The following is a 13,876-nucleotide window of genomic DNA, read 5'->3' on the forward strand; positions in this document are numbered from 1 at the left end:
GGTGTGATGATTTGGCAAATTGGGAGTTGGTGCCTAAAGAGGTGCACTGCAGATGCTAGACCTGTGAGCTGTACTTCATGCAGGTATGACTGTTGTCAGACTGGCTTTTGCAAGAGACTCTGCGCGCCCTCTTGAAGAGAAGAGATTCGGTCAGAAGGACTAGCTGATCTGAAGTGTTGGCTTGGAGAGAACCTGTGTTCTTTATATCTTCCTGGCTTGCAGGAAGCTCCGCCCAGGCAGGGCGGGGCCTCAAGCACAGGCAGGGCGGGGCCTTGGGAACAGGCCCTCGAAGGGGGTGGCAGGGGTGGAGGAGGATGGGCAGCAGGGGTAAGCAGTGTTGGGAATATTCGTAGTCAAGGGAGAGAAAATGGCCCTTGAATGTCCTTGTCGTTATCCTTGCCTTCACCTGTGGCATCACACACAGGAACATGGCTTTCCCACCCCAGCCACGTTTTCAGGAACTCTTGGTCCCATCCTAGAAATTCCCTTCATTTGCAAATAAAAACGGAAATGCACATTATCAAAGTGAAACAACACTTGTTCCTTGCAGGTCAGGCTTGCTACTTAAGGACAGAAACTAAAAGCGTTTTAGGTTCCTATTTTTCTATTAGAAAAATGACCTCAAAGTTGTATTATAATGAAGTACATAATTGATCTGAGACTACCCATCGATGAGTGAATATTCGCCTAGCATGCTGGGGGGCATTGGATTTGATCTCCAGAAACAAATCAGAAAAGTAGTCCTGTGAGTACTGTAGAACTTCCCTAACCCCAGCGTTTGAGAGACAGTCACAGCAAGATTATGAGTTCAAGGCCAGTCGGGTACATGGTGACAACTAGACTGGTCTTGGTATGTGGTGAGCTCAAGGCTAGCCTGGACTGACTGAATTATGCCTGAGAAAGTTAGTTCATCCTTACGAGCCATTACAAGTGGGGAAAAATAGTTTCAATGTTAGATGCTTTGTTTCTGTTGGATATGATAATGAAGGACAGATCTGTTGATTGATTTATTTACTTTTTTCCCAGACAGGGTTTCTCTGTGTAGCCCTGTCTGTCCTGGAACTCACTCTGTAGACCAGGCTGGCCTCGAACTCAGAAATCCCTGTGCCACTGGCTCCCAAGTGCTGGGATTAAAGGTGTGAGCCACCACTGCCCTAGCAGGCAGTTCTTCAGGAGCACTTAGTGCCCTTGAGAGCTCTGCTCTCTCTCACTTCCTAATTGTCCTAATGAGTTTATTTCTTAATTGTAAGTAGTGGTTGTACACATTCATTGATATACAGAGTGGTGCACAAAGTGGTGCTGCGATGTGTCTATAATGAAGAATTAACTGAAGCTGTTTTCTGGTCTTTACAGGAGACTTCTGGCCACACAGAAGCTGACATCACTCTTCCAATCAGCTTGAGTCCGTGGAAGTGGCAAGAAACTGCAGCACTCCACCAGAAGTCTTTTGGTGTTTTTCTCTCTAATATGTCCCAACTGACTGAGCTCAAGTATGTCATGTTTAAGTCAATATAAGGTCTTTGGAAGCCAGAGCAAGACTGCCTGCATACTCAGGATCCCATCATATTCCCAAGCCTTTCTCAGATTAAACTTGTAATCGCTCTAAGTCCATCTTGCTCTGACATACTTCAGTTTAGAAGAACATTTAGTCGAAACTGAAGAACAGAAGCTAAAAATGTTGTGCCGGGAAGTATTCACTGAACCTCCAAAACACAACCAAGGAGCAAATTCCAATGGAGCCCGATTAGGCTCTCTTTATTCCAGCTGAAGCTTAGAGTTTCTGTTTGTTTGTTTCTTTGTTTGTTTGAGGCAGGTTTTCTCTGAGTAGCCCTGCCATGTTTGGAATTTGATCTCTGGATCAGGCAGGACTCAACAGAGATCGGCCTGCCTCTGCCTCCCCAGTCCTCTGGAAGGGTCTTCTTTGTTTGTTTGTTTGTTTGTTTCTTTCTTTCTTTCTTTCTTTCTTTTTTTTAAAAGATGTATTTTTTTTTTTTAAAAAGATGTATTTATTTTTTCTATGCCAGCCGGGGAAGCTCCCTTCAGGCACACCACAGCAGGGTATTGGATACCATTACAGATGGTTGTGATCCACCCTGTGTTTGTTGGGCCCTCTGCAAGATCAATACAGGCTCTTATCTGCTGAGCCATCTCTCCAGCCCCCACCAAAGGCTTCTTAACTGAACATCCTAACAGTATGTGAGCAGGTCCTAATGATGCAAAGCTTCTTCCTTACCGCAGTTAGTCTGTTAAATTTCTATGCCCTTATCCATCTTGTGGTATAAATGGGGCCTCTGGTATTTGTTTTTCTTCCCTCTTTTATCTCATGGTCCCATAGAGGCCAGGCTGGCCTTGAACTTGCTCTGTAGTTGAGATTCTGTTGTAACTTTTACTCCTTGTGCCTCTCCCTGAAACCTCAGGTAAATAACACCTCAACCAGTACACTTAAGCTTTAGAAATATGCTGGACTCCGTGGCTGGAGAGATAACCAAGTGGTTAAGAGCACTGACTACTCTTCCAAAGATCCTGCGTTCAAATCCCAGTAACCACATGCTGGCTCACAACCATCTGTAATGAGATCTGACGCCCTCTTCCGGTGTGTCTGAAGATAGCTCCAGTGTCCTTATATATAATAATAAATACATAATTTAAAAAGTACATAGACTAGCCTTAAAGGTTTAGTTGGAAAACCATGATAGTGATTCATTTCAGGTTTTTTATGTACAGAACCAATTAATTATCCTATCACACTTTATTTCCAACAGTATATAGTGTCCTATTTTTCTGTGTTTCCCTATTAAAAAATTATGATATTGGTGTGAATTTTGTAAAAGAAGAGGGAGAAGAAGGAAAAGAGAAAAACCAACACCAATCCATCCCTTCTTGTATCTCTCTCTGTCTCTCTCTCTGTCTCACTCTCTCTCTGCTTCTGTCTCTGTCTCTCTCTCTTTCTTTCTCTCTCTATCATATCTTATTTCAATGCCTTTTCTATTGGCTGTTCTTAAATGCTTGAACCTACCTTGTAGCCCATAACCCACCAGATGTGTGGAAGAATAGTGAACCTGTTCAGAAATGGTTCTTTGGGACAACCGCCATCAGTGTTGTCTAGAAATTGGTAGTTGAGTACACTGCTCAGCTGCTGTGGCAGGATCCATAGGATGTCAGTAGCAGCTAGATCCAGTGGCAAACACTTCTCGGGTATAGCCACCCTCCAGTTTGGTAGAGACAGGATAGCAGCAGGTGGCAGGACCTAGCAGGAACATCCAGGCAGAAGGGACTTTGACAAGTAGTGATATCTGGACTTGTGCCTCTCATGAAAGAGCAAGGATCGGGGAAAGAAGAGAGACCAACCAGTGTTTTGCTATGCAAGCAAGCCAAGCTCAGCCCCTTTGCCTGTCTGCCCAGTCCGTTTTCTACTTCCTTCAGACATCAGGTTCCTCCACAGGTGTTGCCTTAAACCCAAGTCCTGCCTTGCCCCAGCCCCTGTGTCTGTCTCAGCTGACATCACTCTGCCAATCAGCCTGAGTCTCTGAAAGTGGCAAGAAACTGCAGCACTCCACCACAAGTGTTTTGGTGTTTTTCTCTCTAATATGTCCAAACTGAATGAGCTCAAGTATGTAATGTAAGGCAGACACATCCATGGTGGTAGTTAGCGAAGAATCCTTCATCATGTGTCCTTCCACCTGTTGTTTTTAGCAGAACCTTCTTTCTCCTCTGCTTCAGAGAAAAGTTCCTTCACCAGTCTGCCTCAGGAAGCCCTATGCAACAAAACTGACATTCTAAAGTACGCTTTTGTCTCTTTTGTTCTCTTTAGGTTCTTTATATAGATATTTAAATCCACATTGAATTAGTTTATGCAGGGCCTTGGTTTTATGCAACTAAATCTGTAGTCCAGCCTGGCTTTGACTTCGGAGATCCACCTGACTCTGCTTCCCCCGTGATGAGACTGAAGATGTGGGCACCACTGCCAGCCCCAACCCATTCTTTGATCCCATGTACCATGTCTGCTTCAGCATCAGCTCCAGACCTTGGTGCTTCTGTGTTATTTTTATGTTGTGATCATGGGCACCCATGAGCTATTCCCTATGGAGCCTTAAAGATAAAAGTTTTCAGAACAGACAATTATTGTTTAGTCTTAAACTTTACTAATAAAATTTTATTTCCTTACAAGAAAGGCATCCTCTATAGTGATTGAAATTATCATACAAGTTGGATTTTTTTTTTTCCAGGAGAAATTTTTCTTCTGCCTCTGTTTTTTTTTTTTTTTTTTTTTTTTTTGGTTTTGCAGGACAGGGTTTCTCTGTGTGGCTCTGGCTGTCCTGGAACACACTCTGTAGACCATGCTGGCCTGGAACTCAGAAATGTGCCTGCCTCTGCCTCTGCCTCCCAAGTGCTGGGATTAAAGGTGTGTGGCACCACTGCCAGGCTTTCAGGAGACATTTACATTGTCAAGTTTAAAGTATAAAAGACAATGAAACAGTAAACTAACCACCTTCCACAGGTCTAATGTTTATGTCAGTATGGGAACTGCAGGTCAAAAGGAAGGTCCATCCAGTGCATGATGAAACCAGCTGGTGACAATGTGCATCAAGTCTCACTGGCAGGAGAGGACAAGTGAAGAGCACTCCAGCAGGTGAAGGGATGGCGGAGAAGAAGTATGTCTGCATCATGTATCCAGGGCTGGAACCATCTTTTCCTACTATGGTATTTGTGAGTTTCTGCAGAGCCCAGCTTGGACTGACGAGGACAAGTCTGCATTCATCCATGGATGGACACTGGCAGCAAACCCAATGGTTTCTTGTTTCCAGAAAGATGAGAGGTTCTTAGGGTTCTTACCAGGAACTGCCTATGCACATGAGGGGAATATGGAAGAATGTGAGAGAAAGTCTCAAGTTTGACAATCCATCTTCTGGTGTTCAAAGGCAGATTTATTTAAACTTCCAAGGTGCGACTTTGTGTCTCCCTTCTTCTTGAAGTGTGTATGTTCTGTCTGTAGTTTGCAGCAGAGAGCATTGTGTGGACACAGGCTGAACATTATCTTGTTGGGTATGCACAGGAGCTCTGTGATTCCCAGGAAGAGTCCCAGGCGCCGTGTGTTTCTGGAGCAGTCTATTTTTCCTCAAAGACTAGGCGCTTCCTGGCCTTGCATGGAGGGCGAGTAGGTCTCACAGGATTCAGCGGGCACTGTTGTTGGTGGCTTGAAGGAGAAGATGGATGGGGAGGCTCCAGTGGTGAGTGCAGAAGAAACTCCCGCATGCTGCCTTGGGGGCTCCAGTAAGCCCACGGAGCATATTCCTCTGCTCTAGGAGAGACGGAAGGAATGCGGCCATCTGGGACTTGAACCTGAAATAAAGAAGATGAGAGATGAAGCTCTGGGACCAGGCCAGATGGAGCCTTCATCCATGGCATCCCTGAGTGAGAGACATTTTGCAGGCCCTTGCTGTCTCTTACCGAAGCACTGAAGGATCCTGGCTGGATGACTATGACTTCCCGCGGCATATCCAGGAGATCAGAGTCAGGCTGGTCTGAGGGCAAGAACTCAGGATGTCTGGGGCCAGTGGAATCTAGGAGGCTTCCGGGGACCAAGAGGAAGTGTTCTGGGAGGGACACTTCCAGGATCGAGGTGTGCTGAGGTTCCAAGAGCAGGTCGCAGTCATCCAGGTTCAGCTGTAAGGCAGAGCCAGGTGGCAGGAACACCAGGGAAGTGAGCCTGTAGCTGGAAGTCTCCATAGGCCCCTCCAGGTCGTGTTGAGCATGGTGGTCTTGTTGGAGTCGAGGGCGCTTGGCAGGATTGGTTACATTATCAGCGCTGGTGCCCTGGGGCCTCACTCCCTCCATGGTGTGATGATTTGGCAAATTGGGAGTTGGTGCCTAAAGAGGTGCACTGCAGATGCTAGACCTGTGAGCTGTACTTCATGCAGGTATGACTGTTGTCAGACTGGCTTTTGCAAGAGACTCTGTGCGGCCTCTTGGAGAGAAGAGATTCGGTCAGAAGGACTAGCTGATCTGAAGTGTTGGCTTGGAGAGAACCTGAGTTCTTTATATCTTCCTGGCTTGCAGGAAGCTCCGCACAGGCAGGGCGGGGCCTCAAGCACAGGCAGGGCGGGGCCTTGGGAACAGGCCCTCGAAGGGGGTGGCATGGGTGGAGGAGGATGGGCAGCAGGGGTAAGCAGTGTTGGGAATATTCGTAGTCAAGGGAGAGAAAATGGCCCTTGAATGTCCTTGTCGTTATCCTTGCCTTCACCTGTGGCATCACACACAGGAACATGGCTTTCCCACCCCAGCCACGTTTTCAGGAACTCTTGGTCCCATCCTAGAAATTCCCTTCATTTGCAAATAAAAACGGAAATGCACATTATCAAAGTGAAACAACACTTGTTCCTTGCAGGTCAGGCTTGCTACTTAAGGACAGAAAATAAAAGAGTTTTAGGTTCCTATTTTTCTATTAGAAAAATGACCTCAAAGTTGTGTTATAATGAAGTACATAATTGCTCTGAGACAACCCATCGATGAGTGAATATTCGCCTAGCATGTTGGGGGGCATTGGATTTGATCTCCAGAAACAAATCAGAAAAGTAGTCCTGTGAGTACTGTAGAACTTCCCTAACCCCAGCGTTTGAGAGACAGTCACAGCAAGATTATGATTTCAAGGCCAGTTGGGTACATGGTGACAACTAGACTGGTCTTGGTATGTGGTGAGCTCAAGGCTAGCCTGGACTGACTGAATTATGCCTGAGAAAGTTAGTTCATCCTTACGAGCCATTACAAGTGGGGAAAAATAGTTTCAATGTTAGATGCTTTGTTTCTGTTGGATATGATAATGAAGGACAGATCTGTTGATTGATTTATTTACTTTTTTCCCAGACAGGGTTTCTCTGTGTAGCCCTGTCTGTCCTGGAACTCACTCTGTAGACCAGGCTGGCCTTGAACTCAGAAATCCCTGTGCCACTGGCTCCCAAGTGCTGGGATTAAAGGTGTGAGCCACCACTGCCCTAGCAGGCAGTTCTTCAGGAGCACTTAGTGCCCTTGAGAGCTCTGCTCTCTCTCACTTCCTAATTGTCCTAATGAGTTTATTTCTTAATTGTAAGTAGTGGTTGTACACATTCATTGATATACAGAGTGGTGCACAAAGTGGTGCTGGGATGTGTCTATAATGAAGAATTAACTGAAGCTGTTTTCTGGTCTTTACAGGAGACTTCTGGCCACACAGAAGCTGACATCACTCTTCCAATCAGCCTGAGTCCGTGGAAGTGGCAAGAAACTGCAGCACTCCACCAGAAGTCTTTTGGTGTTTTTCTCTCTAATATGTCCCAACTGACTGAGCTCAAGTATGTCATGTTTAAGTCAATATAAGGTCTTTGGAAGCCAGAGCAAGACTGCCTGCATACTCAGGATCCCATCATATTCCCAAGCCTTTCTCAGATTAAACTTGTAATCGCTCTAAGTCCATCTTGCTCTGACATACTTCAGTTTAGAAGAACATTTAGTCGAAACTGAAGAACAGAAGCTAAAAATGTTGTGCCGGGAAGTATTCACTGAACCTCCAAAACACAACCAAGGAGCAAATTCCAATGGAGCCCGATTAGGCTCTCTTTATTCCAGCTGAAGCTTAGAGTTTCTGTTTGTTTGTTTCTTTGTTTGTTTGAGGCAGGTTTTCTCTGAGTAGCCCTGCCATGTTTGGAATTTGATCTCTGGATCAGGCAGGACTCAACAGAGATCCACCTGCCTCTGCCTCCCCAGTCCTCTGGAAGGGTCTTCTTTGTTTGTTTGTTTGTTTGTTTGTTTGTTTCTTTCTTTCTTTCTTTCTTTTTTTTAAAAGATGTATTTTTTTTTTTAAAAAGATGTATTTATTTTTTCTATGCCAGCCGGGGAAGCTCCCTTCAGGCACACCACAGCAGGGTATTGGATACCATTACAGATGGTTGTGATCCACCCTGTGTTTGTTGGGCCCTCTGCAAGATCAATACAGGCTCTTATCTGCTGAGCCATCTCTCCAGCCCCCACCAAAGGCTTCTTAACTGAACATCCTAACAGTATGTGAGCAGGTCCTAATGATGCAAAGCTTCTTCCTTACCGCAGTTAGTCTGTTAAATTTCTATGCCCTTATCCATCTTGTGGTATAAATGGGGCCTCTGGTATTTGTTTTTCTTCCCTCTTTTATCTCATGGTCCCATAGAGGCCAGGCTGGCCTTGAACTTGCTCTGTAGTTGAGATTCTGTTGTAACTTTTACTCCTTGTGCCTCTCCCTGAAACCTCAGGTAAATAACACCTCAACCAGTACACTTAAGCTTTAGAAATATGCTGGACTCCGTGGGTGGAGAGATAACCAAGTGGTTAAGAGCACTGACTACTCTTCCAAAGATCCTGCGTTCAAATCCCAGTAACCACATGCTGGCTCACAACCATCTGTAATGAGATCTGACGCCCTCTTCCGGTGTGTCTGAAGATAGCTCCAGTGTCCTTATATATAATAATAAATACATAATTTAAAAAGTACATAGACTAGCCTTAAAGGTTTAGTTGGAAAACCATGATAGTGATTCATTTCAGGTTTTTTATGTACAGAACCAATTAATTATCCTATCACACTTTATTTCCAACAGTATATAGTGTCCTATTTTTCTGTGTTTCCCTATTAAAAAATTATGATATTGGTGTGAATTGTGTAAAAGAAGAGGGAGAAGAAGGAAAAGAGAAAAACCAATACCAATCCATCCATTCTTGTATCTCTCTCTGTCTCTCTCTCTGTCTCACTCTCTCTCTGCTTCTGTCTCTGTCTCTCTCTCTTTCTTTCTCTCTCTATCATATCTTATTTCAATGCCTTTTCTATTGGCTGTTCTTAAATGCTTGAAACTACCTTGTAGCCCATAACCCACCAGATGTGTGGAAGAATAGTGAACCTGTTCAGAAATGGTTCTTTGGGACAACCTCCATCAGTGTTGTCTAGAAATTGGTAGTTGAGTTCACTGCTCAGCTGCTGTGGCAGGATCCATAGGATGTCAGTAGCAGCTAGATCCAGTGGCAAACACTTCTCGGGTATAGCCACCCTCCAGTTTGGTAGAAACAGGATAGCAGCAGGTGGCAGGACCTAGCAGGAACATCCAGGCAGAAGGGACTTTGACAAGTAGTGATATCTGGACTTGTGCCTCTCATGAAAGAGCAAGGATCGGGGAAAGAAGAGAGACCAACCAGTGTTTTGCTATGCAAGCAAGCCAAGCTCAGCCCCTTTGCCTGTCTGCCCAGTCCGTTTTCTACTTCCTTCAGACATCAGGTTCCTCCACAGGTGTTGCCTTAAGCCCAAGTCCTGCCTTGCCCCAGCCCCTGTGTCTGTCTCAGCTGACATCACTCTGCCAATCAGCCTGAGTCTGTGAAAGTGGCAAGAAACTGCAGCACTCCACCACAAGTGTTTTGGTGTTTTTCTCTCTAATATGTCCAAACTGAATGAGCTCAAGTATGTAATGTAAGGCAGACACATCCATGGTGGTAGTTAGCGAAGAATCCTTCATCATGTGTCCTTCCACCTGTTGTTTTTAGCAGAACCTTCTTTCTCCTCTGCTTCAGAGAAAAGTTCCTTCACCAGTCTGCCTCAGGAAGCCCTATGCAACAAAACTGACATTCTAAAGTACCCTTTTGTCTCTTTTGTTCTCTTTAGGTTCTTTATATAGATATTTAAATCAACATTGAATTAGTTTATGCAGGGCCTTGGTTTTATGCAACTAAATCTGTAGTCCAGCCTGGCTTTGACTTCGGAGATCCACCTGACTCTGCTTCCCCCGTGATGAGACTGAAGATGTGGGCACCACTGCCAGCCCCAACCCATTCTTTGATCCCATGTACCATGTCTGCTTCAGCATCAGCTCCAGACCTTGGTGCTTCTGTGTTATTTTTATGTTGTGATCATGGGCACCCATGAGCTATTCCCTATGGAGCCTTAAAGATAAAAGTTTTCAGAACACACAATTATTGTTTAGTCTTAAACTTTACTAATAAAATTTTATTTCCTTACAAGAAAGGCATCCTCTATAGTGATTGAAATTATCATACAAGTTGGATTTTTTTTTTCCCCAGGAGAAATTTTTCTTCTGCCTCTGTTTTTTTTTTTTTTTTTTTTTTTTTTTTTTTTTTTGGTTTTGCAGGACAGGGTTTCTCTGTGTGGCTCTGGCTGTCCTGGAACACACTCTGTAGACCATGCTGGCCTGGAACTCAGAAATGTGCCTGCCTCTGCCTCTGCCTCCCAAGTGCTGGGATTAAAGGTGTGTGGCACCACTGCCAGGCTTTCAGGAGACATTTACATTGTCAAGTTTAAAGTATAAAAGACAATGAAACAGTAAACTAACCACCTTCCACAGGTCTAATGTTTATGTCAGTATGGGAACTGCAGGTCAAAAGGAAGGTCCATCCAGTGCATGATGAAACCAGCTGGTGACAATGTGCATCAAGTCTCACTGGCAGGAGAGGACAAGTGAAGAGCACTCCAGCAGGTGAAGGGATGGTGGAGAAGAAGTATGTCAGCATCATGTATCCAGGGCTGGAACCATCTTTTCCTACTATGGTATTTGTGAGTTTCTGCAGAGCCCAGCTTGGACTGACGAGGACAAGTCTGCATTCATCCATGGATGGACACTGGCAGCAAACCCAATGGTTTCTTGTTTCCAGAAAGATGAGAGGTTCTTAGGGTTCTTACCAGGAACTGCCTATGCACATGAGGGGAATATGGAAGAATGTGAGAGAAAGTCTCAAGTTTGACAATCCATCTTCTGGTGCTCAAAGGCAGATTTATTTAAACTTCCAAGGTGCGACTTTGTGTCTCCCTTCTTCTTGAAGTGTGTATGTTCTGTCTGTAGTTTGCAGCAGAGAGCATTGTGTGGACACAGGCTGAACATTATCTTGTTGGGTATGCACAGGAGCTCTGTGATTCCCAGGAAGAGACCCAGGCGCCGTGTGTTTCTGGAGCAGTCTATTTTTCCTCAAAGACTAGGCGCTTCCTGGCCTTGCATGGAGGGCGAGTAGGTCTCACAGGATTCAGCGGGCACTGTTGTTGGTGGCTTGAAGGAGAAGATGGATGGGGAGGCTCCAGTGGTGAGTGCAGAAGAAACTCCCGCATGCTGCCTTGGGGGCTCCAGTAAGCCCAGGGAGCATATTCCTCTGCTCTAGGAGAGACGGAAGGAATGCGGCCATCTGGGACTTGAACCTGAAATAAAGAAGATGAGAGATGAAGCTCTGGGACCAGGCCAGATGGAGCCTTCATCCATGGCATCCCTGAGTGAGAGACATTTTGCAGGCCCTTGCAGTCTCTTACCGAAGCACTGAAGGATCCTGGCTGGATGACTATGACTTCCCGCGGCATGTCCAGGAGATCAGAGTCAGGCTGGTCTGAGGGCAAGAACTCAGGATGTCTGGGGCCAGTGGAATCTAGGAGGCTTCCGGGGACCAAGAGGAAGTGTTCTGGGAGGGACACTTCCAGGATCGAGGTGTGCTGAGGATCCAAGAGCAGGTCGCAGTCATCCAGGTTCAGCTGTAAGGCAGAGCCAGGTGGCAGGAACACCAGGGAAGTGAGCCTGTAGCTGGAAGTCTCCATAGGCCCCTCCAGGTCGTGTTGAGCATGGTGGTCTTGTTGGAGTCGAGGGCGCTTGGCAGGATTGGTTACAGGATCAGCGCTGGTGCCCTGGGGCCTCACTCCCTCCATGGTGTGATGATTTGGCAAATTGGGAGTTGGTGCCTAAAGAGGTGCACTGCAGATGCTAGACCTGTGAGCTGTACTTCATGCAGGTATGACTGTTGTCAGACTGGCTTTTGCAAAAGACTCTGTGCGCCCTCTTGGAGAGAAGAGATTCGGTCAGAAGGACTAGCTGATCTGAAGTGTTGGCTTGGAGAGAACCTGAGTTCTTTATATCTTCCTGGCTTGCAGGAAGCTCCGCACAGGCAGGGCGGGGCCTCAAGCACAGGCAGGGCGGGGCCTTGGGAACAGGCCCTCGAAGGGGGTGGCATGGGTGGAGGAGGATGGGCAGCAGGGGTAAGCAGTGTTGGGAATATTCGTAGTCAAGGGAGAGAAAATGGCCCTTGAATGTCCTTGTCGTTATCCTTGCCTTCACCTGTGGCATCACACACAGGAACATGGCTTTCCCACCCCAGCCACGTTTTCAGGAACTCTTGGTCCCATCCTAGAAATTCCCTTCATTTGCAAATAAAACCGGAAATGCACATTATCAAAGTGAAACAACACTTGTTCCTTGCAGGTCAGGCTTGCTACTTAAGGACAGAAACTAAAAGCGTTTTAGGTTCCTATTTTTCTATTAGAAAAATGACCTCAAAATTGTATTATAATGAAGTACATAATTGATCTAAGACAACCCATCGATGAGTGAATATTCGCCTAGCATGCTGGGGGGCATTGGATTTGATCTCCAGAAACAAATGAGAAAAGTAGTCCTGTGAGTACTGTAGAACTTCCCTAACCCCAGCGTTTGAGAGACAGTCACAGCAAGATTATGAGTTCAAGGCCAGTCGGGTACATGGTGACAACTTGACTGGTCTTGGTATGTGGTGAGCTCAAGGCTCTCCTGGACTGACTGAATTATGCCTGAGAAAGTTAGTTCATCCTCACGAGCCATTACGAGTGGGGAAAAATAGTTTCAATGTTAGATGCTTTGTTTCTGTTGGATATGATAATGAAGGACAGATCTGTTGATTGATTTATTTACTTTTTTCCCAGACAGGGTTTCTCTGTGTAGCCCTGTCTGTCCTGGAACTCACTCTGTAGACCAGGCTGGCCTCGAACTCAGAAATCCCTGTGCCACTGGCTCCCAAGTGCTGGGATTAAAGGTGTGAGCCACCACTGCCCTAGCAGGCAGTTCTTCAGGAGCACTTAGTGCCCTAAGAGCTCTGCTCTCTCTCACTTCCTAATTGTCCTAATGAGTTTATTTCTTAATTGTAAGTAGTGGTTGTACACATTCATTGATATACAGAGTGGTGCACAAAGTGGTGCTGTGATGTGTCTATCATGAAGCATTAATTATTTACTGAAGCTGTTTTCTGGTCTTTACAGGGGACTTTTGGCCACACAGAACTTTAAGTCAATATAAGTTCTTTAGAAGCCAGAGCAAGACTGCCTGCATACTCAGGATCCCTTTATATTCCCAAGCCTTTCTCAGGTTAAACTGGTAATCACTCTAAGTCCATCTTGCTCTGACATACTTCAGTTAAGAAGAACATTTAGTCAGATCTGAACAACAGAAGCTACAAATGTTGTGCTGGGAAGAATTCACTGAACCTCCAAAACACCACCAAGGAACAGGTTCCAATGCAGCCCCATTAGGCTCTCTTTATTCCAGCTGAAGCTTAGAGTTTCTGTTTGTTTGTTTCTTTGTTTGTTTGTTTGAGGCAGGTTTTCTCTGTGTAGCCCTGCCATGTTTGGAATTTGATCTCTGGATCAGGCAGGACTCAACAGAGATCCACCTGCCTCTGCCTCCCCAGTCCTCTGGAAGGGTCTTCTTTGTTTGTTTGTTTGTTTGTTTGTTTCTTTCTTTCTTTCTTTCTTTCTTTCTTTTTTTTAAAAGATGTATTTTTTTTTTTTTAAAAAGATGTATTTATTTTTTCTATGCCAGCCGGGGAAGCTACCTTCAGGCACACCACAGCAGGGTATTGGATACCATTACAGATGGTTGTGATCCACCCTGTGTTTGTTGGGCCCTCTGCAAGATCAATACAGGCTCTTATCTGCTGAGCCATCTCTCCAGCCCCCACCAAAGGCTTCTTAACTGAACATCCTAACAGTATGTGAGCAGGTCCTAATGATGCAAAGCTTCTTCCTTACCGCAGTTAGTCTGTTAAATTTCTATGCCCTTATCCATCTTGTGGTATAAATGGGGCCTCTGGTATT

General features: G+C 45.5%; 2 protein-coding genes across 2 annotated transcripts; both read right to left on the reverse strand.

Annotated features, from left to right (window-relative positions):
• Nucleotides 1-5,106: 5,106 nt before the first annotated feature.
• On the reverse strand, nt 5,107-5,835 carry LOC127689552 (proline-rich protein 23A3-like). Its single transcript, XM_052189247.1, has one exon. It carries the CDS (start codon nt 5,833-5,835, stop codon nt 5,107-5,109), a length of 729 nt encoding a protein of 242 aa, XP_052045207.1.
• A 5,119-nt stretch (nt 5,836-10,954) lies between these two features.
• LOC127689553 (proline-rich protein 23A3-like) lies at nt 10,955-11,705 on the reverse strand. Its single transcript, XM_052189248.1, has one exon. The coding sequence runs from the start codon at nt 11,681-11,683 to the stop codon at nt 10,955-10,957; it is 729 nt and encodes a 242-aa protein (XP_052045208.1). The 5' UTR covers nt 11,684-11,705.
• Between the last annotated feature and the right edge of the window lie 2,171 nt (nt 11,706-13,876).

This window comes from Apodemus sylvaticus, chromosome 7 (genome assembly GCF_947179515.1).
Source record: "Apodemus sylvaticus chromosome 7, mApoSyl1.1, whole genome shotgun sequence".
NCBI classification, from domain to species: domain Eukaryota; kingdom Metazoa; phylum Chordata; class Mammalia; order Rodentia; family Muridae; genus Apodemus; species Apodemus sylvaticus.